Source organism: Artemia sp. Qi Xiang Cuo, chromosome 5 (assembly GCF_049724085.1).
Source record: "Artemia sp. Qi Xiang Cuo chromosome 5, ASM4972408v1, whole genome shotgun sequence".
Taxonomy (NCBI): domain Eukaryota; kingdom Metazoa; phylum Arthropoda; class Branchiopoda; order Anostraca; family Artemiidae; genus Artemia; species Artemia sp. Qi Xiang Cuo.
Genome location: NC_142798.1, coordinates 69,960,003 through 69,986,801, shown reverse-complemented (window position 1 = coordinate 69,986,801; position 26,799 = coordinate 69,960,003). Strand labels below are relative to the sequence as shown.

Sequence of the window (26,799 nt, the reverse complement as noted above, 5' to 3'; positions counted from 1 at the left end):
ACGACCATCCGTTCCATGAAAACTTTATATGGCCAGGGCATAGCTTACAACCCATGCCCCTGGGCTCTGGGGGGCTGTGTCCACCCTGAAGCCATTGTTATCTGCTCTTTGAACTATTGTGAACAAAATGGCTATCTCACAATTTTGGCTATCTCGCTAAACTTGTACACGGTAGTCCTACGATATTCTCTATGCAGAGGAAAACTAAAAACCAAAACTAGAACAATACCACAAACACACCATACCAGTCAACAAAACATTCACCTTTTCTTATCACGAGATTAAAACACCATAGCTCGTAATACGAGTCACTGCAGTGAGAACTTATTTAAGACATAGCTGAAATGGCAGAGGGAAATTTAAAAATAAGAGAGAGAATATTTATCTGATCCCCTAATCGGTATCCTATCACAACTAACACTACAGAAAAAAAAAACAAAGATATAAAATTTTTCTTTAAACAAATTGAAAAAAATACTATTTACCCTTAAAAAGAGACTTCGTAAGCGTTTCAATTGCGGCAGAAGTTGTGCCAAACCATAATCTGTCATCTTCGGGCATGATAACCACAGTTCCTCTATACACTGACAAAGCGGTGATGGCTGAGCTGCTAGGCCTTTAAGGCCTTCATCAGTGACCTAAAGTGAAAATGTTAAGCTTGAATAAGAATAATCTAAGAACTTAAATTAGGGGTTAAAAATTCAGTGCATTCCTTCTTAGTTCATAACATCAATCAGGAGTTGTTTGATTAAGCTAATGTCACTTACACTTACAGAAGAAAAAAGAAACTGTACGTAAATTGAGATATAGGAGTAAAAATAAGCTTAAAATCAAATTTCATTGGAAGACCTTGTTCCTCAAATAGAAGATAGTGTGAAATCGACGAGGGCACTCCTCATCACACATCTAAGCGAGAAACTTAGAAAAGCGTTTAGCATGCTTGTCAAACAGTTCGTGGTAACGAAAGTAAGGAGCGACCCGGCTCAATGGTAACCGAAACTCTAGAAAACGGGTTTTTGATACCAATAGATAGATCAAAAGAATCAGATTTTAATGCTGATTTCAAATATATAAGTTTCATCAAGTTTAAAGCTACCCATCAAAAGTTACGCGCCCGAGAAAATTCGGCTGATTTTCCAAAAAAAAAGGGGAAAGACCCCCTAAAAGTTATAGAACCTTAATGAAAATCACACCATCATATTCAGCGTATCAGAGAACCCTACCGTAGAGGTTTCAAGCTCCTATCTACAAAAATGTGGAATCTTGCATTTTTTGCCAGAAGAAAGATCACGGACGCGTGTTTATTTGTTTTTTTTCCCAGGGGTGATCGTATCGACCCAGTGGTCCTATAATATCGTAGGAGGGCTAATTTGGAACGGAAATTAAAAGTTCTAGTGCTATTTTTAAGTGACCGAAAAAATAGAGGGCAACTAGGCCCCCTCCGGAGCTCATTGTTTTCCCAAAGTCACCCGATCAAAATTTTGAGATAGCCATTTTGTTCAGCGTGGTCGAAAATATGATAACTATGTCTTTTAGGATGACTTCATCCCCCAAAGTCCCCGGGGGGAGGGCTAAAAGTTATAAACTTTACCCAATGTTAACATATAGTATTGGTTATTGGGAAGCACAGTTTATAGAATTAACAGTATGATCATTTCCTATCTCACTCATTATAAAAACCCGGACCGAGGTGCAAGTGCTCCGAAGAACGTAGAAACATAAGCGGCATTAGATCTCTTCACGGGTAGACAAGTCAGATTTCTCTTGGACGTGAAACTTACAGCTATAATAGAAATAATCGGAAATAAGTGGAAACCCGCTATTACGAATAATGCACTTTGTAACCCTCTTGGACGCGAAACTTACAGTTATAATAGAAATAATCGGAATGGAAACCCGCTATTACGAATAATGCACTTTGTAACCATTTCTCATTGATTGACGCAAAAACACTGATACATAACTGCACAAAGAAGTGGGAGGAGCTGTTTGTTCGCACCGCGAATGAAGACCAGAAATGATCTGCGATAAACTTAGTGGATAATTCTATAAACTGTGTTGGGAAGTATACAGAAGTTTTCAGGAGGTTTTTTTTTCTGGTAGTGGGGAAGGGGTGGGCCGGGGGTTATGTTGGAGGATCTGTCCATGAAGGAAGTTTTCATGGGGGAAGGGAAATTGCCATGAATGGGGCGCCGGACTTGCCAGCATTATTTATTGGTTATTTGGAAGTATACAGACATTTTCAGGAAGGATTTTTTTCTGGAGGGGGGGGGCTGGAGGAGGGGTTACTCGGGAGAGTCTTTCCGTGGAGGATGTTTCTTTGGTGTAAGGGACATTTCTATGAAGGGGGCGCCAGATTTCCAAGCATTATTTAAAAAACGATCAGAAATTAAATTAAAAAAAAACAAATTTTTTAACTGAAAGTAAGAAGCAACATTAAAACTTAAAACAAACAGAAATTATAACGCATATGAGGGGGTTCTCCCCCAAGTCAATACCTCGCTCTTTACGCTACAGTTTTTTTAGTGCTTTCAAAAGAGCTATCTATTCTAATTAAACGGCCTTTGTGATTCAGGGGTTTGTGATATTAAATTTTTTTTAAATTTTATCGTAACACGCGTGTTTGTGCATAAGGGGAGAACCCCCTCATATACGTAATAACATATGCGTAATAAAAAAAAAACAATAAAAAAATAAGCGATACGGCTCAATAGTAATCGAAACTTTTAAAAACGGAATTTTTATGTCAATAAATGTATCAAAATAATGTGTTTATAATGCTGATTCTAAATATATAAATTTTATTAAGTTTAGTATTACTCATCAAAGGCTACGAGCCTGAGAAAATTTATCCGATTTTTTAAAGAGGGGGAAACATCCCCTACAAGTGAAAGAATTTTGATGAAAATCACACCCTCAGACTCAGCGTATCAGAAAACCCTATTACATAGGTTTCAAGCTCATACCTGCAAAAATCTGCAACTTTGTATTTTTTGCCAGAAGAAAAATATACGAATATAGAAGTTAGTTACGTAAGTTAATTTTTAAATTACGTCATAAACAAATTTAGAGACATCCATTTATCAAAATAAAAGTAAAATTTTTATGCAAATTTTGTTTACTTATTCAATGACGGTTAGCCAAAATAAAAGCTGAATTAACTAAAAAACGATCAGAAATTAAATAAAAAAAACAAGTTTTTTAAACTGAAAGTAAGGAGCGACATTAAAACTTAAAACGAACAGAAATTATTCCGTATATGAAAGGGGCTGTCCCCTCCTCAACGCATCGCTCTTAACGCTAAAGTTTGACTCTGTCTCACAACTTTATTTTTTAAAACAATAAAAAACTTTAGCGTAAAGAGCGAAGCGTTGAGGAGGGGACAGCCCCTTTCATATACGGAATAATTTCTGTTCGTTTTAAGTTTTAATGTCGCTCCTTACTTTCAGTTTAAAAACTTGTTTTTTTATTTAATCTCCTGTAAAGCCTGCTATAGCAGACATATTCTTGCCCGTGAGTACAACGCTTTTGCCATTATACCTATATTTTTTCTTCTTCTTTTTCTCCTCTGTTGAGTCTCTTAAAGATTTGGATTGTATTACGTTGTAGTTTTTTTCTATGTATTTGTTTCATTTTTGTTTCTCCCCTGTTTTTTTTCCTGGCCATAAACCCTTACGGGGGAGTCTATGCTGAAGTGTTTTTTGTTATATATTTATTGATTGAAGGTTGGAATGGTACATACAAATTTATGGGGCAATACTACATTTCATACCCAGCTCCAAATAAAAATTTGGAAGGGTGGAATTTTCTGAGATGAAACGATAATCAAACTAAGGGTTTTAAGTTGCATTGTTTATGGAATGTTTAGGGGGATGTAAAACTCAATCAGAAGACATCATAAACGACAAGGTTGTGGTCTAAGTATGACTACTTAGACCACTTAATAAATTGAGGCTTTAAAGTAGAATTTGATATTTCAACCCTTAAGCTGGAAACCTGAAAAAAAGAACAAAACATTGGTTCACAAAGTTAACAAATATTAAAACTTCGGCAATCAGACCTATGACGAACAGAAACAATGTCCTATAATAATTCAAAAACAAAACATCCAGAAATTACTATGAATCGATAAAAGAAATCTAAACACGAAAAGAAATTAGAATAAATAATCAACTCAAAATTACAACGAGCAGAATCAAACAGTTCGTGGTAATGAACTGTAAGTAAGGAGCGATGCGGCTCAATAGTAACCGAAACTCCAAGAGACAGTCTTGATAAAAATAGATACACCAAAACAATCAAATCTTGATTCTTATTCAAAATATATAAAATTCATCAAATTTAATGGCACCCATCAAAAGTTACTAGCCTGAAAAAATTTGTCAAATTTTTGTAAAAGGGGGTAAACACCCCCCCCCCCAAAAAAAAAAAATCTTAATGAAAATCCCTCCATCAGATTCGGCTTACCAGAGAACCCTACTTTAGAGGTATCAAAAATATGTCAAATTTTTGAAAAAGGGGGTAAACACCCCCCCCCCAAAAAAAAATAAATAAAATAATCTTAATGAAAATCACTCCATCAGATTCAGCATACCAGAGAACCTTACTTTAGAGGTATCAAGCTCCTATGTACAAAAATGTGAAATTTTACATTTTTTGCCAGAAGAAAGGTCATTGATGCTTGTTTATTTTTTTTTTTGCGGGTGATCATATCGAACAAGTGATCGTAAAAGATCGGAAGATGGCTCATTTGATTGGAGATCAAAAGTTCTAGTGCCCTTTAAATTGACCAAAAATATTGGATGGCAACTAGCCCCCCTCCCACGCTCACTTTTTCCCTAAAGTCATCCGATCAAAATTTTGATATAGCCATGTTGTTCAGCATAATCGAAAAATCTAATAGCTATGTTTTTGAGGATGACTTAACCCCCCAAAGTCCCCGGGGGGGGGGCTGCAAGTTATGAACTTCACCCATTGTTTACATATAGTATTGATTATAGGAAAGCATACAAACGTTTTCAGGGGGGATTTTTCTGTTGGGGAGAGGGGGTTCGGGGAGGGGGGTTACGCAGGAGGATCTTTCCCTGCAGGAATTTTTCATGGGAGAAGGGAATTTTCCATGGAGGGGAGCCGAATTTCCCATTATTATTTAAAAAACGATCAGAAATTAAATAAAAAACAAGTTTTTCCAACTGAAAGTAAGGAGCAACATTATAACTTAAAACGAACAGAAATTATTACATATATGAGGGGTGCATGCTTTAGCTGTTCAGATTTATTCATAATCTTGTGTATTTTTGCATGAGTTCATTGTAACTTTCATTTGTCTTCTAAAAACTGATTTCGTTGTGAAATATTTTTGTTTTTGATTTTAAATGACTCTCACTGTCATTTATTCCATGCTTTCGCATCAACTTTTAAGAGTCATTCGTCATCTTGTATAGTTTTACATACATCATACATACAAAAAGCTCGACATCACTTGTTCTATGCCTTTTGCTTCAGCTGTTCAGAGTGATTCATTGTCTTGCATAATTTCGCAGTTGTCATACATACGAAATAAAATACGACCACTCCTGGGAAAAAATTATGTAACTTACTCTTTAAATGTATACCAATAAGCTGAAATATAAACGTAATTTATATGGATCCCCCCCCCTAATTTTAGGCTCTAAAAAATTGTCACGAAGTCTTGACCTATCTAGATAATTTTTTCATACCAGAACATTTTAGTGTCCCAATTTTTAGAAAAAGTATGGAACAGTTTACGAGAAAAAACATATATACAGGGTATCCCACAAAGAACACCGGATTTGAATAAACTATAAATCAAATTTATTTATTTGAAAGAAGCAAAAAAAAAAGCCTTTGTAAGATGTTGCAATTATACGTGAGACACAATATCGGGAGTCCTCTCCGCCATGGTAGACCCTACATGCACTTATTCTACTCATGAAACACACTACTACGAACTACTACTAACCACTCATCGCAGCACCAAGCAACCTGATGCCAACCCCGCCACGGAAACTCCTCGTCAACTCCACACGATACACAGCCGACGGTACTATACCTGTCCAGGACGTTCCCCTGACCTGTAAATCTTTCTTTATGACGTCCTCCCAACCCAGACGGGGACGACCTGCTTTCCGTTTAGCCCTAGATGGTTGGCCGAAAAGAACAATCTTCGGCAATCTGTCATCCTTCATCCGAACAACATGCCCGAACCACCTCAACCTTTCTTTCATTATAGACCTAGAAAGCGGTATTGAACCACATTTTTCGTATAGCCTATTGTTTGAAATACGGTCAGTCAGCCGGGTACCCAGAACAATCCTTAAGCAATTTCTCTGGAAAACATCTAGCAAATCTTCATCCGCTTTTCGGAGCGTCCATGCTTCAGAGCCATATTTGACCACTGTCATCACTGTAGCTTCTAAGATTCTAATCTTGGTTTGCAGACCTATCTTCCTATTCTTCCAGACTTTTTTTAACTGTGAAAAAACACCCTGAGCCTTGGCTATTCTATTTTTAACATCTTCACTACTCCCACCATCTTTACTAATAATACTACCAAGGTAAGTGAAACTGCCCACCTGATCAATCTTTTCATTACCCAACGTCACCTTTTCATCTTCACTTATTCCTAGCCTTAGTGACTTAGTCTACCTAACATTAATTTTCAAACCAATTCTAGCACCCTCAACTCGCAAAACCTCTAAAACTTCATTCATTTTGCTCACACTTTCATCTAGGATGCTTAAATCATCAGCATAATCCAAGTTCAGAAGACTTTATCCTCCTCATTTGATTCCGTGGTCTCCCATTGCCTTTCCTGTGCTCCTTAAGACAAAGCCCATAAAAATAATCCATACAAAGGGGAGTTGAACACAACCCTGCTTAACTCTTGATTTAATACAAAACCACCTGCTAACCTCGTTTCCTACTTTAAGCGCAGCAGTGTTATTCTCGTACATAGCACTAATCACTTTAATGTATTTGTCTGGTATACCATACAAGGATAAAACCTTTACTAAAGCTCCTCTATCAACAGAATCGAACGCTTGCTCATAATCTATAAAACTGAGAACCAAAGGTGTTTGAAAACTTAGGCAATTCTCAATTATTAACCTAAGAGTGAAAATTTGGTCAACACATCCTCTACCTTTTCTAAAACCGCACTGCTCTTCTCTTAAAACTTTGTCTACGGCATCTCTCAGTCTAAAAAGTATCATATTACTAAGCAATTTGCTACCTACAGAGACCAGACTAATGCCTCGATAATTACCACACTCACTTTTATCACCTTTCTTATAAAGTGGCTTAATTAAGGTTTTCCTAAAATCATTAGGTACTTCCCCTTTTTCAAAAATCATATTCATAATCTCCAATAACTTATTTCTAACCTCAGAGCCACCATATTTAAGAAACTCATTTACTACCCTATCAGCACCTGGAGCCTTATTATTCTTTAATCCTTTTAGTACTGTTTCTAATTCTTCCTCACAAAACATATTTATAAGCAGTAGGCTAAATATGTCACTCAGTTATATATTTTTGTATATAACTTATATAGGCCTAGTCAGTGAGTTATACATATTTTAAGTAGTAGGCTAAATTTGTCACTCAGTTATATATTTCTGTATATAACTTAGATAGGCCTAGTCAGTGAGTTACACATATTTATAAGTATTAAGTTATATATGTAACTGATTTACATTTTTCTGAATATAACTCGTACGCCTAGTCAGTGATTTTCATATATTTATAGGCAGTAGGCTAAATATGTCACTCAGTTATATATTTCTGTATATAACTTATATAGGCCTAGTCAGTGGGTTACACATATTCATAATTAGTAGGCTAAATATGTCAATCAGTTATATATTTATTTATATATCGTAGATCGGCCTAGTCAGTGAGTTACACATATTTATAAGAGGTATGATAAATTTGTAACTGAGTTATATATTTTTGTATATAACTTATGTAGTCATTGTCAGTCAGTTATATATATTTTAAGTAGTAGGCTAAATATGTCACTGAGTTATATAATTCTGTATATAACTTATATGCCTAGTCAGTCAGTTACACATATTTATAAGTAGTAGGCTAAATATGTCACTCAGTTATATATTTCTGTATATAACATATATAGGCCTAGTCTGTGAGTTACACATATTTATAAGTAGTAGGTTTAATGTGTCACTGAGTTATATATTTCTGTATATAACTTATATAGGCCTAGTCAGTGAGTTATGTATATTTATAAGTACAATAATTACTCGCTTAAAGAGAGTAGATATACATCAGAGGCGTCACTCGTCACACTAATGTGAGCATATTCGTGATGTGGTGTAGAAGAGGTTGTTTAGACAGTCTGGATGTACAACATGCCTTTTGATTGAATTCAACTTCCCCATCAATATTCCCTGAATTTTCAACTCAGTACCCTGCGCTGTCCTTCCATTTCCATCTCCAGTCCTTGAAAGTTACAACTTAATAACCCTAGTTGGTCTTGAGATATTGCAGATATAGCTTATAGACAATTTCGGAGTAGATAGTGTCTTCTCATTTTTGTTCATTGCTCCCTCAAATTTCCCTGAAAAATGTCATCTCAATACCCTAAGCCATTCCTGGGATATTCCGGATACGCTGTTTCAACAGCTCAGATGTTCATACTGTCTTTTGTTCTAATTCTACACTCAACTCTATTCTCTGAATATTTTGACTTAGTACCCTCAGATGTTCCCAAAATATTGACAATAAAACCTTTTAATGACCTTAACCCTTATAGTATCTTTTGATTTACTTCGACCTACCTCCTAAGAATTCTCAAACGTTTAATTTAGTAGGTTTAGCTGTTTCTGGGATACAGGAGATGCGCCCTTTTGATAATCTGGGAGCACTTAGTGTCTTTTGAGGAAGGACTAAGCAAGGGACTCTGGCTCAAACAACTTGCAATATTCATAATTTTCCGCTGCAAAACTGGTGCTACGAGGGACAGAGGACATGGGGGCTATTATTTCTTTTCTTTGGCCCTTTAATTACAACAGTTTAAAATATTTCCGTGATTCTAGTTCAAAAAAGGACAAAACGTGATTCAGAACTTTCAAATTGTAAGCACTTCTACTGGCTGCTTTGGAACTTTTTGCAAACCTGCTCTGAAGTATTATGAGCCAAAAGAGAAACAAAATGCGTAAACAAGTAAAGATAGAGATCCTCAAACAAGGTATGGGGAAATACGATGACCCCTACAAACTGAAATTCATGTAAATTACAATCACAGTCTGATTTCCTTATAGGAGAGGGTGATTTTCAACAAAGTGTGACTCGTCCACCTTTTTTTAAAGACATAACAATTTTGTTCTTTAAGTTTTGATTATTATGCTACAAAATTAGCATCATTTTTGCAATCAGTAGGCTAAGACTTCCTTGAAAGCCACAATTATTAGAAAACAAACTTTATTTTGAAATGAATACTTAACTTGTGTAAGCGAAGCTTCTTCAAGTGAAGGAACTTAACTCCAAAAATCAGAGATGCATCAGACAACTCATCGCAGTTAAAAACGTCCAACTCTGTCAACCCTGAAAGATTTATAAACTGAAAACACGAAAAAAACTAAAACACATACTTGATTGATCAAGAATTATTCCAAATAGTTTAAATGTTGTGCAGAAATATCTTATTAAAAAAAAAACTACGAAAAGCTTGTTACTTAAACAATACAATAAATTAAATTGACTTTATATCTTAGCCATTCTTGTGATTTTACAAATACCCTTTTTCGACAAGTTAATGCATAGTTTCTTTTGATTTAATTAACATACCCCTCACTTTGCTTCAAAAATTCAACTTAATCCCGTTATTCGTTCCTGGGATATCACAGATATACCTTTTTGACAACCATGAATATACATAGTTAGGTTAATAGAGCTAAACAGACTAAAGTAGGAACTTTAAGAGCTTTTACTGCCTTCTATTCTCTGTCCTTTTTACATCATCTAACACAGCTTTTAGAGCATCTAACACATCCTTTACCACCTGACCTTAGACTTCATCTTTGAATTCAGACTTTTATTTAGTCTTTAAGTGGCTTTTTCCAAAGGACAGCTTTCTTTTTCCATCATTTTCTAGGGCAATTATAGATTTTTTCTGCATTTCAAGACTTTCTATTAGTGCACGAGTCTCTTTTTCTTTCGTCTCTTTTGTTAGGCTTGCAAAACAATTATCATATGCCAATCGGGCAGATCTTACACAGGATATAATCTCAGAGTGAATAGTATACTATTCAACTTTCCCGTACTCCGGCTTCTGTGTATCTTTGACGGCCAGTTTGGTGTTGAGAATTGCTCCACCATCGACGTCTGATGCTATTAAGTGTTTGGTTTTAAGAAACAACTTCAATGTTGAATGATGAGAGCAAGTACGACATAGGACAAATAGGATATCTTCTATCCTTACTACCGGTGGAAATGTGGGTCCATTTAGTAACAATTCGTTGATCGTGCAGGTTATCAGGCATGTTCCAACTGAATTTAACGCTATTCTTCTAACAACTGGTCAGTATCAACACCAACTGAAATTTGGCGCACGGCAGCTAGTGGCTCTTTAATGGTCAAACGATCTTTTATCAGAGAAGGAACCAAAAATTCCATTTGAAACTTCGTATTTTCCTTCCATATAGTGGAAATTTTCACTCTCAGATGTTTGGAAACAGCGCTAACATTTGGCGGACACCCAACAAAAATATAGCTTTGACCTTTTGATTCACGCCTACCAGAGCAGTTGGTATTTCTTCGTCACAGTTAATACTTTCAAGAACCAACAATAAGTCTTAATCATGATGCCGTAGCACTGCTTGGTCAAAAGCTCTCCCCTTAAAATACTCCAGCTTCAACACGTGAGAGAGACCACATGTAACGAAGTCCTCAAATATAAAATCAATAGTATTACCAACAGGCTCGGTCTTCTGAAATCAAGTACAGAAACTCTTATATGAGGCAGCACTAAAGATGATATAGTTAGCGACAAAATTGTCTTAGCGACAATTAATCCTAACTTAACAAACGACATTATCATCTTATACTCAGAGATACTTGGTAACGATGGATCTCAAAGCAATCAAAAAAGTTTAGGCTATTAAGGTGAAATTTTCTAGAAAAGTTGAGGGGGGTGTTAAGTAGATAATTTCACTTACCCGTGCAATATTATTGTTACAAATTGTGGATGCAGTTTAGAATCACTTGTGTTATTATTTTTTTTGATTGAGTTGATACCATTGGCAGTGTCATTCACCACAAGTTAACTAGAGTTCTGAGGAGTCTTGATTTTCCAAGTGGTCAAAAAAGATCATTTTTTCAGTTCAAACTGACAACTTAAGTAGCATGGAGCCTCCCCTTAGAGAAGATTTATCACAAAAAGCCGTCCTTAGTTCACTCATTTTTAATCTATGCAGACGACTTAACAACATGGAAATCAGGTAGAAATGTCCCTAAAATGGTATAAGGAACCACAACAAGAAGCTATTACAACTTATGAAATTCCAAAAGCATTAGGTTCATCCATCTCAGCTACCAAAACTGAAGCAATCCTTTCGACCCAGATAAAAACATGCATTCATACAAAGTAGACACAAATAGCTACAAACTAGATTAAGGATTATTTACTTAGCCTCTTGGGAGTTGTTTTTTTTTTCGTTGTTTTTTTTATAACCCCACCCCAATCAATCCTATATATTCTTCTTGTAACAAATGTCTAATGATGTTTTCAGTTTACACTTCTCAATCTATGGACACAGATAACCTCTGCATTGAGATACCTATAAACCACATGGCGTCCTTATTTTTGTTAATTTAAACAAGCTCGCGTCCCTCGAACAGACACAATAGAATGTACTTATTGCGTTTGATAGATATAAATCGAAACTATGTTGATTTAAAGTCAAAAATAGATTTTTACAACCGGTATCTAATATTTTTACCTTATAACAATAATACAATATGTAACTCTTACTTTTCAAATTCCTCAGTGAAGGCCCAGTTTTTAACCCAGCATCATCAATCCCAGTCAAGGCTCGGTCAGTGATGTTTGTATAGGGCACCACTAAAACTACCAAATTTACCAAATTGGTTGTTATGTCTGTAAATAAATCATCATCCACACTGGGATATTGCAAATTAATTGTCAACCTGAGATATTGCAAATTAATTAGTTTTGTAAACATAAGTTTCAGAGAAGGTTTCTCAAAATGTGAATCACCCAAGTCCAAATGAGTCAGTTGTATACTCAATGGTTTATCAATTTGTGGTTTACCTATCCACAGTATCCGACTCATATTCAGTTTCCTAATTTCCTTTAGCTGAGTCACACAGTTTAGATCAATTGGTCTATCAAAAATGAACGGATGTGCAAAACTGAACGTTTTCAATCTTTTTAGTCGACAACAAATATAATAAAAAGTTGTATTAGTAAATTGACCATTATCTATGTTCAGATTCTCCAATTCAGTTTGATGAGTGGCAATTCCTTTAAACCCAGAATCATGAATATTAAAACACATATCTAGATTTAATGATGTTAATCTCAGATCTGGCGTTTTGCCTATGCCAATTATTTCATCTGTATTTATTCCAGAACAGGTAAAATCAAGTGATGTAAGGGTTCTAACTTGGTCAAATTTTAAAAACATCCCCGAAGGGAAGTATTCAAGGAAGTGTTCCAGAGACAGATGTTCCCGAGAAGGGAAGTGTTCCAGAGACAGATGTTCAAGATTGGGCATAGTCTTGGTCATTATGGTGAATAAAGAATCAGGGAGATCCGGGACATCAATGAGATTTAGTTGTCTTAAACTCGCCAAACTTTTGAATTTACGAGTTGAGTCAAAAAACAGTTCTTCTGGATAATAAGACAAGGTGAGACTTACTAACGAAGTGCAACAAGATACAAGTTTTGCAAGAATTTTCTTAGGCAATTTCCGATTCCTGTCAAAGGTAAGGTACTTTACATAGTCGGCCAAAGGCTTCCAGCAATTCAAAAGTTCTTCACATTCTTCTTCTGATAATTCCAGGAGTTTAGGATCCTAAATAAAATATATATATCTGTACAAATTTTAAATTCATAAAAAAGTCTAACTTGCCAAAAAATAAACAAACTGGTGAAATATTCACTCAATTTCTTTAAATAAAGCTCAAAAGACTATTTTTGTCGCTTCATTAAAAAATAACGACAACTTTGCCCCCCCCCCTCAAGATATGGAAAAATATATTTACCTCTTCGTTTTTTTTCTGAATTGATGCTATTGGATGTAAGCACTAAACCAACGATTGATAACCAAATAAAATAAGAAGAAATAAAATGAACAATTCTAAGTTGTTTGTTCTTTGCTTTCTTTTTCATAGACTTTTTCAAAACTATATCCCCTTTAACTTTGAAAAGTACCCTTTTTGGGGTAATCTTTATTGAAATACTTTTTCTGGTGCTTCATTGAAAAAACCGACAACTTTGCCCCCCCCCCCCAACTTTGGTACCGACCGCTAAAGACTGTGCAAGGAACTACTAATGGAAACCCGTCAAACGGGTATTTGCAAGAGATGAATGGATGGCAAAGCGTGATTACTAATCGTGTTTACAATATTTGAATGTTTTTTTCTTGTGTTTTAGGGGGGGGGGGGTACCTAGGTTAGGTTTCGTATTTAATATATGGTATGCTTTACCCCCACCCCCTAATGTGCAAATATATAGCCCAAAATTGTTTCTAAACTATTATATATTCATCCTATTTTATTATATTTCATTAGAATTAACCAAACTTGACTTCTTTCGTGGATATCGTATAATGCACAAGTACCAACAAATAAAATAAAAGGATATAAATTGAACATCACGATACAGCTTGCATCATATAAGTTTCACTAAAAAAAAAAAAAAAAAAAAAAAAAAAAAAAAAAAAAAAAAAAAATCGAACTACCACATCTGACATCCCTATAAATACTCAGTTGCACAATAAACAAAATTGAAAATACATTAAACAAGGATAGGTTTATAAAGTGGCATCAACTGAAAGGAAGCCAGCGAAAGGCCCTAGCCGCTCCCCCTTAATCTTAACAAAAACCTTTTATAGGGGCTATTTTCACAAAAAAAAACCTATTTGGTGAGATTGTTTTCATCGAAAAGCTTTTTTTGTATTTTTGTTCAAAAAAGTTGTATGAAAACGACCCCCTCTACATTCAAAAATATAATTGCCCCCCCCCTCTAAGTTTATCTTCATTTTAACCACAAATACCACAAATACTGCATTTTCGGCTTAGTGGGGTTTATTTTGCACGTTCAAAATTCATAGCTGTAGTTAAAATCCGCATCGAAAGAGGTCATATGCGATCATCAATGGAACAAAAGCCTCAAAAAATTCTTTTTAAAAAAGTTCTAAATTGACTGGACAAAACATTACAACTTACTTCAGTTGATTTGCCACACTTTCTTGAACAGTTTCATCAAACGAAGAAAAAAAAAACAAATCCAAACAAAATAAGTAGTAAGACAAATATATATGAGACGGACACTTTCAATTTACACAGCAACTTTACTTTATATTTGTATAGATTTCGAATTCATGCTAACAGTAAGACGAAACGTCATTATACACTTTGTCAAGGGTTAGAGGAAAACAATATTTCCGAACTTTAGACTGGGCTTCTGCAGTGAAACTACGATCAAAACTGAATACATAGTTTTATACTTGTATTAAATAAATAAAAAAGGCCTTTGTCACAAATACTGAGATGAAGTCGTCCTAGCCGAGTAACCGGGGCGCTGAATTTGGAATCCTTTTTTTTTTGAAGGGCGAGGGTTCGAATCCTAATGTATCCTTTTTTTTGGTTTGCGACGGGGGTCAATGGCGTGACTCAGTAAGCTTAGCCAGAGTACACTCAGCTCTAAATAGGCACCTGGAGAAATCTGGGGAAGGTAAACAGGAAGGGTATGCGAAAGCACAGGCTGGCCAGCCCCCATCCCTCCATTGCACTTCCTTGCTGAAGAGCCTTGAGACGGAGATCAGCACCGAGGATTTGGATTTTAAGGGTCTAGTGCCGTATCCTTTACCTTACTTACCTTTTTTTTTTTACTGAGATGAAGTAAAACTTAAAACCGATAGAAATTATGATGCTTTAAAAATAACCCATAGTAGGATGTAATTGGCATAGGCGTAGAATGCAATGGCAAGGAGCGAAGGCATATCCAAGGCAAAGCTCAAAAAGAGGTGGGATCACCATCCCCTTCCAAAGAAAGAAACTTATAGTTATAAACTAATATGTCTCAAAAACAAACTTTATGCAGCAGAGGTAGCCCCCCCCCCCCCCGAGCGATTAAAAATGTACAGCTATGTTAACAACCCTTTAATTAAAACGTAAGGAAGTAGAAATGTATAATAGTCTAGGAAACCTAGGGGAGAACTTAAAACAAACTGCTGTAAAAATGATTATTTCACCAACAGACCAAAAAAATTTGCGGATCTGAAAAGTCTCACAGAAGCTTTTTCACAGGTTTGACTGTTTTGAGGTCGAGACAAAAAAAAAAAATGTTTGACTGAGTTGATACCAGTAAACGTAAACAGATGTCATTTTACGCTTATTTTTCTGATACACATGAAACTAAATATCTAGATTCAAGTGAATTGTTTGGGCCTCAAAGCTCTAAGGAGGAGTGAGATTGAGGGAGAAGAAACGTGTGAAGAAAAAGGGTCAACCTCAAACAAAGTGCTATACAAATAATTCTATCACTAGCCAAACCAAAAATATTGCTGATTCTGAATCCAAAAGCCTGACACTGTAAGTTTGAACTTGGGGTTGGGGCAAAAAATGTTTATTCAGTAAATAATAAGAAACTTGATCAGATTTGTCATTCTTAGGCTTTCTTTTTGCCAACGTATATAGAACTAAACATTTCTAGTCAAGAGAATTGTTAAGGGGCTCAAAGCTTGGAGGAATAGTGAGGTTGGGCTTGTAGCCACATGTTGAACTTGGTCAATAGCAAAACAAATGCAGTCTCAAGGCTATGGTAACAGCCAAGACTGGGTCTAGGCAAAGTTCTGTATGCCTGGAATATTTAGCTTTTTGAGTGAGCAAGAATGAGGAACAGGGGAAGTGGAAAGGTATGTTTGGCAAAAAAAAAAAATCGAAGAGCTTTCCCTAGCTGAGACAAAAAAAAAAGAGTTTGCTAAGAAGAGACTAATCTGCTCAGATATAATGTAAAACAGAGATCAATTACAAAAGTCAGATAAAAATCACAGTAGCAAAGAGATTCATAGGGTAGTTAAACAATTCAAGAACTTTGCCTTCTTGTTCGCTGCCATCGTTTTCATGGTATCCAACACCTACTTGCTTAGCGACACCAACCTTTCTCCGACAACTCAAACCGCTGAGACCATGAACTAGGCTGTGGCTTCCTTGCTGATGATAAACCTTCACAACAAGTCCTACTTGAAGAGGAGGTGTAACGACCCTATGTCGAAGGGCTTGCATGATGCTTTGGCAAATAGTACCTATTTTCCGTTTAGTATCTTCACCCCTGAACAAGTTTTTCAGACAGAACTTCAGATACAGCAGGTAGCTTGGATTTTCTTCAGATTTTTCAGGCTGTCTGTCTTAATATACCGAGTCATATCTTGAGCAATAAAAATGCTTATTTTCTTCTGGTTTGCGTCGCTATTATAAGGTTGTGCGTGGAGATTTTGTAGTATAGCAGGGGCTGTGGGCCTTAATGTGAGAACACTAGTCATACCCTCCGTCTCTACAATTACTACTCCATTGCAAAACCTTTCTTTGACATGCTTCTTCACGTAAACTTCGCTATATATAGGCTCTTCCAAAAGACCGATAAACTCACTCATTGTGTTGCCTAAATAAAAAACCGTTAACTGTTCATCATCATTCGCTTCAAAGAGCCGAATCAGCTTTTCAAATACATGCTTTTGATACATGTTTGCCCTCTTTTATTCCTTCCAATTGTGTTAGTCGGATTTCCCGTGTGTTTCAAAGGGAGGTTCTTGTCCGATGTAAAGTTTCAATAGCATGTTTTGTATTATACACCGTCTACTGATTGCATATTCAAATTCACTGCTAGCTAGCATTTGACCGTAAAAGTTCTCACGCACAGTTTCAATATTTCCAAATTTTTACCTTAGTTTTAGTAGCAGCAGTAGTAGCAGTAGCAGGAGAATTAATGATAGTAGCCTTAGCTTTAGTGGCAATATTAGTAGTATTAATTATTAAATATATTAATTATTTACAGTATTAGTAGTAGAAGTAGTATGAGTAGAAGCAGTAGCATTAAGATGCAAATATTTTATTTTGGTTAGTTCAACATCCCCCACAACAAGCCCTATTCGTTTCAACTTCACACACCAAACTGTTCCCAAAATATTGTTGTTATGCCCTTTTGATAACCTGCAGATAGACTGCGTGTTGTAATTCAGTTCATCTTCTCCCACAAAATTTATTGATTTCAGTTTCATACCATTAGGCATAGCTGCAATAGTATTCACAGTAGTAGTAACAGTATTACCAGTAGCAGTATTATTAGTAATAGCGGTAGTAATAGAAGTAGCAGCAGTATTAACGTATTGCCTTTTGGTCAGTCGAATACCCTGCTCATCAAGTGCTGGAAGTTTCAACTTAATACAAATAGCCATTTCTAGGAAATTGCTGATATAACCTTTTGATAGCCTGTATGTACACGTACCTCTGAAAATTTTCATCTCAATGCTCTTAGCCTTACAAGCACTTGCAATAGAAGCAGTAGTTGAAGCAGTAGTACTGGTAAATGTAGCAGAGATATCAGTATCGTTAGTAGCGTGCACAATATTGCCTTTTGAGAAATTCTCTGAAAGTTTTAACTTAATACCCAAAACGATTCTTGAAATACGCTCTTTTGATAATGTACATGACGTGTACAATGACGCTCCTGTACATGGCGTCTTTTTATTTACTTCAAAATTCCCCTCAATATTGTAAATGGAGTAGTGTGGTATCAGCAGTAGTAGTGGTAGCATGCATATGTTGCCTTTTTGATGATCTCCCTTATCATTTCCTGAAAGTTCCAAATTAATACACCTAGCCATTCCTGAATTACACCCTTTTGATAATCCGTCTACACATAACTTGTTTTGATTTAGTTCAACATTCCCCTCGACTTTCTTTGAAAGTCTCACATGAATCCCCCTCGTCTTTTTAGAGAGTAAAAAACACGTACACCTTTCTCAATAACATATACTATATACAAACACTCGGCAAATTGCTTAACTTACCACACTTGCCATGAAGACTGTGGGGAGGTTGACCTCCCCAAAAACATAACCGGACCTTTTCACAAAAATAAATGAATAAAAAAACAAGTTTTTTCAACTGAAAGTAATGAGCATCAATCAAACTTAAAACGAACAGAAATGGCTACGTATATGAGGGGGTTACTCCTCCTCACACCTAGCCCTTTGCGCTTAAGTTTTTAGTACTTAAAAAAAGCTTCTTATTGTTCTAATTAAACGAACATAGCGTTTCAGGAGTTGTTCTTACGGCATTGAGCCAGAATTCAACCTTTAGTGTAAAAAGCGAGATGTTGAGGAAGAGCAACCCCCCTCATAAACGTAATAATTTCTGTTCGTTTTAAGTTTGATTGATGCTCCTTATTTCCAGTTGAAAAAACTTGTTTTATTTTACATTTCTGATCGTTTTTAAATAATGCCAGGAAATCTGGCATCACCTCAAGAGAAAAATCCCTCATCCCCACGGACTTAATCTCTAAACAATTCAATCCAGGTGAAAATTTACCCCGGAAAAATACCCTTAACATCTCCACGCGTAAAATTTAGTCGGCAAAGAGAAAGCAAGACATATGACAAATTTCGTACAGGAATTCTGGCAAATTTTCTCAGTGTGAAACTTCCCTCCCCATGGAGAATCCCACCAGCTGAAAATTCCCTCCACCCACCCAAAAATCTATGACTACTTCCCAATAACAAATACTATACCTAAGCAATGGGCAATATTTGTAACTTAGACCTTTCCCCAAGGGCTGTGGGGGGACATGATATCTCCAAAAGCATAGTTATTCGATATTCAGCTATGATGAAATAAAATGGCCATCTTAAAACTTTGATCGGACGATTTTGAGAAAAAAGGGGCGTGGGAGGGGGCCCAGTTGCCCTCCAATTTTTGGTCACTTAAAGGGCACTAGAACTTTGAATTTCCGTTCGAAAGAGCCTTATCCTGATATTCTAGGACCAGTGGGTCGATATGATCAACCTCGAAAAAAAAGTAAACACGCTTCCGTGATCTTTCTTCTGGCAAAAAAAAAAAAAAAAAAAAAAAAAAAAAAAAAAAAAAAAAAAAAAAAAAGGAATTCCCCATTTTTACTTATAGGAGCTTGGAATCAGGTTCCCTGATACGCTGAATCTGATGGTGTGATTTTCATCAAGATTCTATATATTTTTAAGGATATTTTCCCTTTTTTCGAAAATAAGGCAAATTTTCCAAGACTCATAACCTTTGAAGGGTAAGTTTAAACTTCATGAAACTTATATATTTGAAATCAACATAAAACTCCAATTCTTTCGATGTATCTATTGGCATCAAAATTCCGGTTTTTCAGAGTTTCGGTTACTTTTGAGCAGGGTCGCTCCTTACTTACAGTTCGTTATCAAGAACTGTTTGATTTCGATCAGATGAGTTTGGGGAAAGGAGGGTGTCAGGGGGGTAGTTACCCTCCATCCTTTTGACTCTTAAAAGAGAACTAGAACTTTACATTTCCGATCAAGCGAGCCTCCTCTAAATATCCCACGACCATCCTTCCATAAAACCGTATATTATTATTATTATTCATTTAATGCCCGTCAAAAAAAAGGTACAATAGACGGAGTAATCACTAAAGATAACAAAAAGAAAAAAGGAACAAAAAAAACAATTGAAAATTCAAATACATGACAAAGAAAACTCTTCATTACATTAATACGAACAAACTATTGTGAACAAAACTGAGGACCATGGATGATGAAAATTTCTTTGGAAACGCGATAGATTTATTAATGCTAATATTCGGGTCTGCAAGCTCATACAAATGGATAATTTTACGGTTTCTTGTCCAAGGAGGCAAATGTAAAAGATAATTAGCAAATCTGAAGAAGATTGATCGTAGGTGCTTTTTATCTGTAGCTGTAAAAAAAATTCCAGAAAGAAGCAATGTAAAACAGATGTGGAAGGGCTATGGCGTTGCAGATGGATGCTAGAAGGTAATGATTCAAGCGTAGTTTGCTTTTTACGATTTCAGCGTAACAAACATTAATTTTACATTCAACGTGAGATATCAGCAAACGACTTGTGTGGCCGATAGATGCGCCAATTGGAAGGCCCATGTATATAATATGGTCTGCGGGTTTGATAAGAGAACCGTCCAGATTTAGGAGAGAAGTAGAGGGATTTCGCCAGTTGAAAAAGACAACTTCGGTTTTCTAAGGATTAAAAGACAGTCTAATTTTTGAATATTCATTTTTGAGGATTTTGAAATTCTGCTCAATGCGCTGGATCGTACGGCCAAGATTCAACATGTCATCAGCATAACAAATAAGAGACATCTGGACACAGCTGGATCTGAAAAAGTTTTGAGATTAGCACTAATGTCCAGCAAACCGAGGTTGTGGTTAGTCAGGAAATGTTCCTGTAAATACAGAATATCATTATTATGAAGCATATTCTCAAGAACATGTCTTTTGTTAATAAGACCACCATTAGTGTTCCAAGATAAAAAGCGAATATCCATTTGTCAACTGAGCAGCCCGTTTATCGGTTTGAGCTTTGCCAAGACAATTGATACTGAAACAGGCGTGACCAGACATTTTACATGTAACGCAGAACACGTTCCGAACGCATCGATCATCCCTGGGACTTTTTCATATGGTCAGCAATTGAGCAGGCAGCGGGTTTACTTTTTACGATAATTTTCCAGTCTGATGAGGAACGTTTCACTTCTGAAATTTCATTTGTAGCCTCAGGATATATTTTATCAATAAAATCTTTCCTTAATAGTAGAGATGAAAGATTAGATGGGCAATTTTTTAACACAACAGCATAGGTAGGAGGCTTGGATTGGTCATTGGCGCAAGACGGCTGACCGCAAGGGGGCCAGGCACAGGTTACCTGCAACCTCTAGTTAAGTTCAAAATAATTTTCGAGTTGTCCATTATTTCATAACTGCACTTCCGGTGGTAATATTCAATAGATAAAAATCTATTCCAAATCAGTGCCCAAGTCCGTCGCCAATATAAGTACAGTCAATCACCACAATCGAGTAATTATCACAAATTTTACAATCAAGTGACTTAACAAAAATTCAGTAAGGAAAAAAAATCATCCAAACCAGTTCCGAGTAATTATCCAGAATTATTGCTCAGCACAGCACGAATGCGGAGGAAAATGAAAGACCCTAGGCATAACTTACAACCCTTACCTTGAGGGCTGTGGGGGTTTGTCATCCTTAAAGACATAATTACCGGACTTTTCCACTACGCTGAACGAAATGGCTTTTTCAAAATTTTGATTGGATGTGTTTGGGGAAATTATGTCCGAGGGGGGGGGGGGTTGTTTCCCTCCAATCATTTTTGATTATTAAAAAGGGCACTAGAAATTTCAATTTCTAATCAAATGAGCTCCTTTTGAAGTTTCTACGACAACTCTTTTTATACGAAGTGCCCTGGTCTAAAAAAAGAGAAAAATTGTGCAAAAAAAGTGTCCCCATCGCTTTTTACTTAGGCAGCGCTACTGCAATGCCTATGATTAAAATTCCCCTTAAGCGTTCCCTACAAGTTTCACTTTAATACCCTTAGCATCATTAGCTACAGTAACTGTAGTGGTAGTATTAATAGAACTAAAGAATCAATAGTAATAGCACTAGCAACAATATCAGCAGTAGTATTATTACATTGCCTTTTGGTCATTTGAACATCATTGTCATTAAGTCCTGATAGTTTCAACTTAATACAAATTAGCCATTGCTATGATATTGCTGATATATCCTTTTGAATACCATATATTCACATACTTTCGTGGTTTTCAACTTAATACTCTTAATATATATATATATATATATATATATATATATATATATATATATATATATATATATATATATATATATATATATATATATATATATATATATATATATATATATTTAAAGTAATTATCTTTTAAATTTAGTTTTAAATTTTAATTTTAGTAATTTTTTTTAAGAAAAAAACGACATTTTTAGTATGATAGTTGCTCTTGTATATTTGACATCATGATATGAAGATTCAGTTTCAATGATGTCCCTGCAAGACAAAGAGCTGCATTGATCTCAAGCTAAGAGTGGTCGAGCTTTAATTACTATCACAGATGAAAAGGTTTTTTCACCTACATATGTAGTTGGAAATTGAATAAAAATTTTCAATTTTTTCTCACTCAGTAGGGGGTATTCATTTTTGAGAGACCCAAAAATGAGCTCTTGATAGAGGATTTGAATATTAATTTGAGACTATCAACACAAGAAAGATCAATGAGGCTTTCTGTTTCTTTTGTGCTTAATTTGTCCTCTTTGACGCTAGATGTAAGTGAATAAATTATCCACATATATGCATGTCTGGGATCTTCTTCCCTTGGGTAATAAAAATTAAAATATTATATCCGTGACTGTAAGTGCCGTTGAATAGTCTTGGATACTCCTTGATGGTTGAGATCCTTCCCTTCCATATATTTATCAATATTTATAAGCATCTGTAGATGTCCATCTGCCAACAGCGTTTGCCACAGTGATTTTCTTTCGAAAACCGTCTATCTTCCACTCTTAAAAAGAACACTAGAACTTCTGTATTCCAATTGAATGAGCCACATCCGAAGCTTATATGACCACCCTTGCCATAAAAACTTAAATGTTACCAATAGGCAACTAGTAAAGCTGGTAACCCTTGTACTGAGGGCTGTGGGGGGAGGAGAGGGGGAGGGGTTCAACCCCAAGGACATTATTACTGGACCTTTCAAATACGCTTAACAAAATGAGTATCTCAAAATTTTGATTGGATATGTTTGGAGAAATGATAGGCGTCGGAGGGAGAGGGGCTGGTTTCCCTTAATTCCCTTTTTATTATTAAAGAGGCCACTAGAATTGTCACTTTCATGCCCTTAGGCATAGTTTTAATAGTAGTCACAGTAGTAGTATTGGTATTACATGTAGTAGTATTGGTAGTACTAGTTTTTAGATTTGAATTCTCTTCAGATCTTTTAATTCTTCTTGTAAAATGTTTCACCTCATTGGATTTGTTGAAATTACAAAATTACTTCCTCCAGACCAATTATTGGCAAATAGGGCGTCAGCAAAGCCTTACCACTCATCCCAAGGCGGTGCTGCAGCAGTATTTTTTTCCCCATTCAGGTCTTAATGAGGTCTCATCCGTCCTCAGATCTCGGTCAAAATTTCACTACTAGGTAGTCTTTGGAGGTCCACGTCTTCTTACACCACTTTGTTTCCAATCATATGCTGTTCAAGGAAGCCAGCCTTCTTTCATACGGAATATATGTCCTAAGTGTGCCCACTGTTCCTTTCTTAGAACAGAAGTAATAAGAGGCTGGCCTATTCAATTGCGGATTCCATAGTTACTGACTGTGTTGCCAACTGTTATTTATAACTGTTCAATGTTATAAGTTCAAATGCAAGAATTCTCCTTTGGAGCTGTTGGCTCATTTTCCAGTGCGCACTAGTGCAGAGGAGTATGGAGAGCACACTACTACTGAAGAGATGTCCCTTCAGTCACAGAGAATATTTGTTGCCCCTGCAAATGTGATTTAGTCAGTTAAAAGATCAGGTTGACTTACCAACCCTGTATTTCATTGGTTATTATTTTACTATCACAATTAACAAAATATTAAGGTATTTGAACCCCTGATCTGTTCTAGATTCTTATCCTTGCAGTGCAGAATAAGTGTTGAATATGTGATGGATGTACTCTTTGGTTTACCTAGCTTTGTCTAATTTTCAATATAACGCCAGAACGATGGAGCAAACTTTTGTATTTAAAGAATTATTGTTTTTTTCTGTCTCTCATTTTTATGATACTTGATCAAGCAACAGATAGAATCACAATGAAAAATTTGTTTTTGCGCCTTTTTTAAGAAAACTATTAGCCGGAACTCAACCATATCTTACAACTGAAGAGAGTTGGTTAAGTTAACAGTTAACAGTAACACGAGCTCTAGCATATTAAGGAAAAATTCTTCTTTAAATTTGAAAGGCACAGAAAATGCGTTTATGTGCAACCGTATAGAGCAAGACAACAGAAAGTGAGTTAAACCCATTTTATAAGTCCTATTCATTGCAGAGTGAAATAGGGAGCACTGACTGTGTCCAGGCTCATTGCAATAAGGATGATTTCAAACTTGGACAATTATGTCCAGATTAATAGCCTGGTTGAAAACAAGGAGGACCAAAACAAAATAAGGAAAACAAGGAGGACCAAAACAAAATAAGGAAAACAAAGAGGACCAAAAAATAAGTAGGACCAGAACAAAATAAGGAAAACAAGGAGGACCAAAACAAAATAAGGAAAACAAGGAGGACCAAAAATAAGGAGGACCAAAACAAAACAAGGAAAACAAGGAGGGCCAAAAAAAATAAGGAAAACAAGGAGGACCAAAACAAAATAAGGAAAACAAGGAGGACCAAAAAAAATAAGGAAAAAAAGGAGGACCAAAATAAAAATTAATTGTGGGCCATGAGCTTCATAATTTATTGTGAAACAAAGTTTCATCTTTGTTTCACTTAGTCAGTTTTTTTGTGCAGAAAAAAAAAATATTGGGTTCCTGACAAAAAGAAAACTAATCTTTTTGGAATATATAATAACAAAATTTAAAATTATTACTTAAAGGCTTTTCCTAATGAAGCCAGTTCAGGAGATTTTGCAAAGACCTAAAATCTAATGTTGAGCACCAGTAATACTTGAGTTAATCACATCTGTATCATGCACACTAAAAAATAGAAAGTAGCAAAAAATATTGCACATAGATATAGGTCTTACCTTGAGCACAATTGCCTTACAGCGACTAGGGTGTCTTGATAGAACAGCAAAAGCTTCACTAGTTTCTTAGTGAATAACAAACTCAATATCATGGTGAAATCTGCTGCTGTTCAAGAAAACAGCATACCATCTTTTACAGGTCTGACTGGCAGCCTCCATATCTCTGAAGCTTAAATACTCGTACAATGTTTGTATAAACTGAAAAAAACATCTGTTTGAGCTAGACCTGCACAAAAGGCTCCAATAAGCAAATAATTATAAGGGTAATGCAAGGGACTTTATCTTCATTGAAGATAAGTTTTAGGCACTTTTTTTGGACAATTTCTATTCTGTCTGACAATTCATTGGATATGCCAGGATGCAAAACCAGACAGGCGTACTCAAGGAATGGGCAAACAAATAAGAAAAACTTCAGACTTTAAGGGTAAAAATTGTGGACTTAGGGACTTTCAAAATATCATTTCCATTCCGTGTGAAGTCACTTAAGATAGGGTAGTAGCATCCCATAATTTGACACCACTAACTGGCATTTTAGGGGGGTTTGGGCAGGTGAAAGAAGGCAGTCTTATGAAAATTGATTTTTTGTAATGCTGAACATTAGGGTGAACTATCCTAATATTAGTAAGACCTTCATCTGATACCTGTTCCAGGATCTTCTTTGGGCTGCTTATGAGTTGTTTAAACATGTCAATAAGACAACTGGATCATCAATATATTTATATTCATCAAAGAAATTGGCACCAAGATTGGGCCTAAGAGGGTTCCTTGTATAACACCATTGTAAATTGGGAGTAGACAAGAGTATACAATTAAGTATTTAATAAGTTGCGTTCAATTAGAGAGGAGAGGTGAAATGATTAAATTGGGGTCAACTCAAAATTCATTTGAAAAGTTTTCAGCCAATGAATAGTAGTCAATTAAAAAAAACATCTTTAAAGTCCATTGGAATAATACTGAGCTTGATATTGGATGTTCAAGTGTGTTATGCATTGTGTCCAAAATGTGAGCAAGAAAGTGGGGTGGTGGATGTAGAGTGTAAGTTTCTACATTGCCTATGGTAAATATTTGGGGATTATCTTTACTTTCAACCACACTGGATTTTTTTTTATATGATTTGGACAAAACAAGCTTCAGTCACGTACCTCTGGATATACCCTCCCCCCTAGTTAAATACTCCAATCAGGGTGTCTGCAGCCTCATGTTCTGGGTCGAGTCCACCCCGGGAATCTCAGTATCCAAGTTTAACCTAGCACTAATCAGATTCCAGGCCCAGGATGGGTTAGCAACATTCCATCTGAAAAAAGTACTACAAAAATTGACAAAATAGCCTAACATTTGGACTTGCTTTTAAGATCTCGACCATCATGTGTCAATAGACGAGCTGATAACGTCAGAAAGACTGACAGACTAAATATTCTGGACCAAAAGGACCCAAGCAAGGCAAGACAACCATTGTTGCATGCTAGGCCCCAATCAACAGTTCCAACAAAGCAACAAAGGAAGAGTTCTACTTTGTTCTGACCAAATCTCACAACTGTGTTTCTCCACAATATAACTGTTTTTATTGGTGACATTAAAGCAACAGAACATGATGATTTGAGTGTTTACCATGTCACAATTGGTCCTGTCTATCCCATCCCACTTAACAGGAATGGCCAAGAATCCTATGACCTGGCAATCAAAAACGCCTACTTTCAACAAAGAAATT

The 26,799-nt window shown here is 35.8% G+C and overlaps 1 protein-coding gene across 1 annotated transcript in view; it reads right to left on the bottom strand.

The window, feature by feature from the left end:
- LOC148952455 (uncharacterized) overlaps positions 1 to 26,799 on the bottom strand; it is a 36,248-nt gene that overhangs the window by 3,668 nt on the left and 5,781 nt on the right. The window contains exons 2-4 of the mRNA XM_089088961.1: positions 12,017 to 13,082; positions 9,490 to 9,588; positions 486 to 640 (exon numbers count right to left, since the gene is read on the bottom strand). Of these exons, the coding sequence (XP_088945087.1) occupies positions 486 to 640; positions 9,490 to 9,588; positions 12,017 to 12,794 (1,032 nt within the window). The 5' untranslated portion in view covers positions 12,795 to 13,082. The remainder of the gene's footprint in view (positions 1 to 485; positions 641 to 9,489; positions 9,589 to 12,016; positions 13,083 to 26,799) is intronic.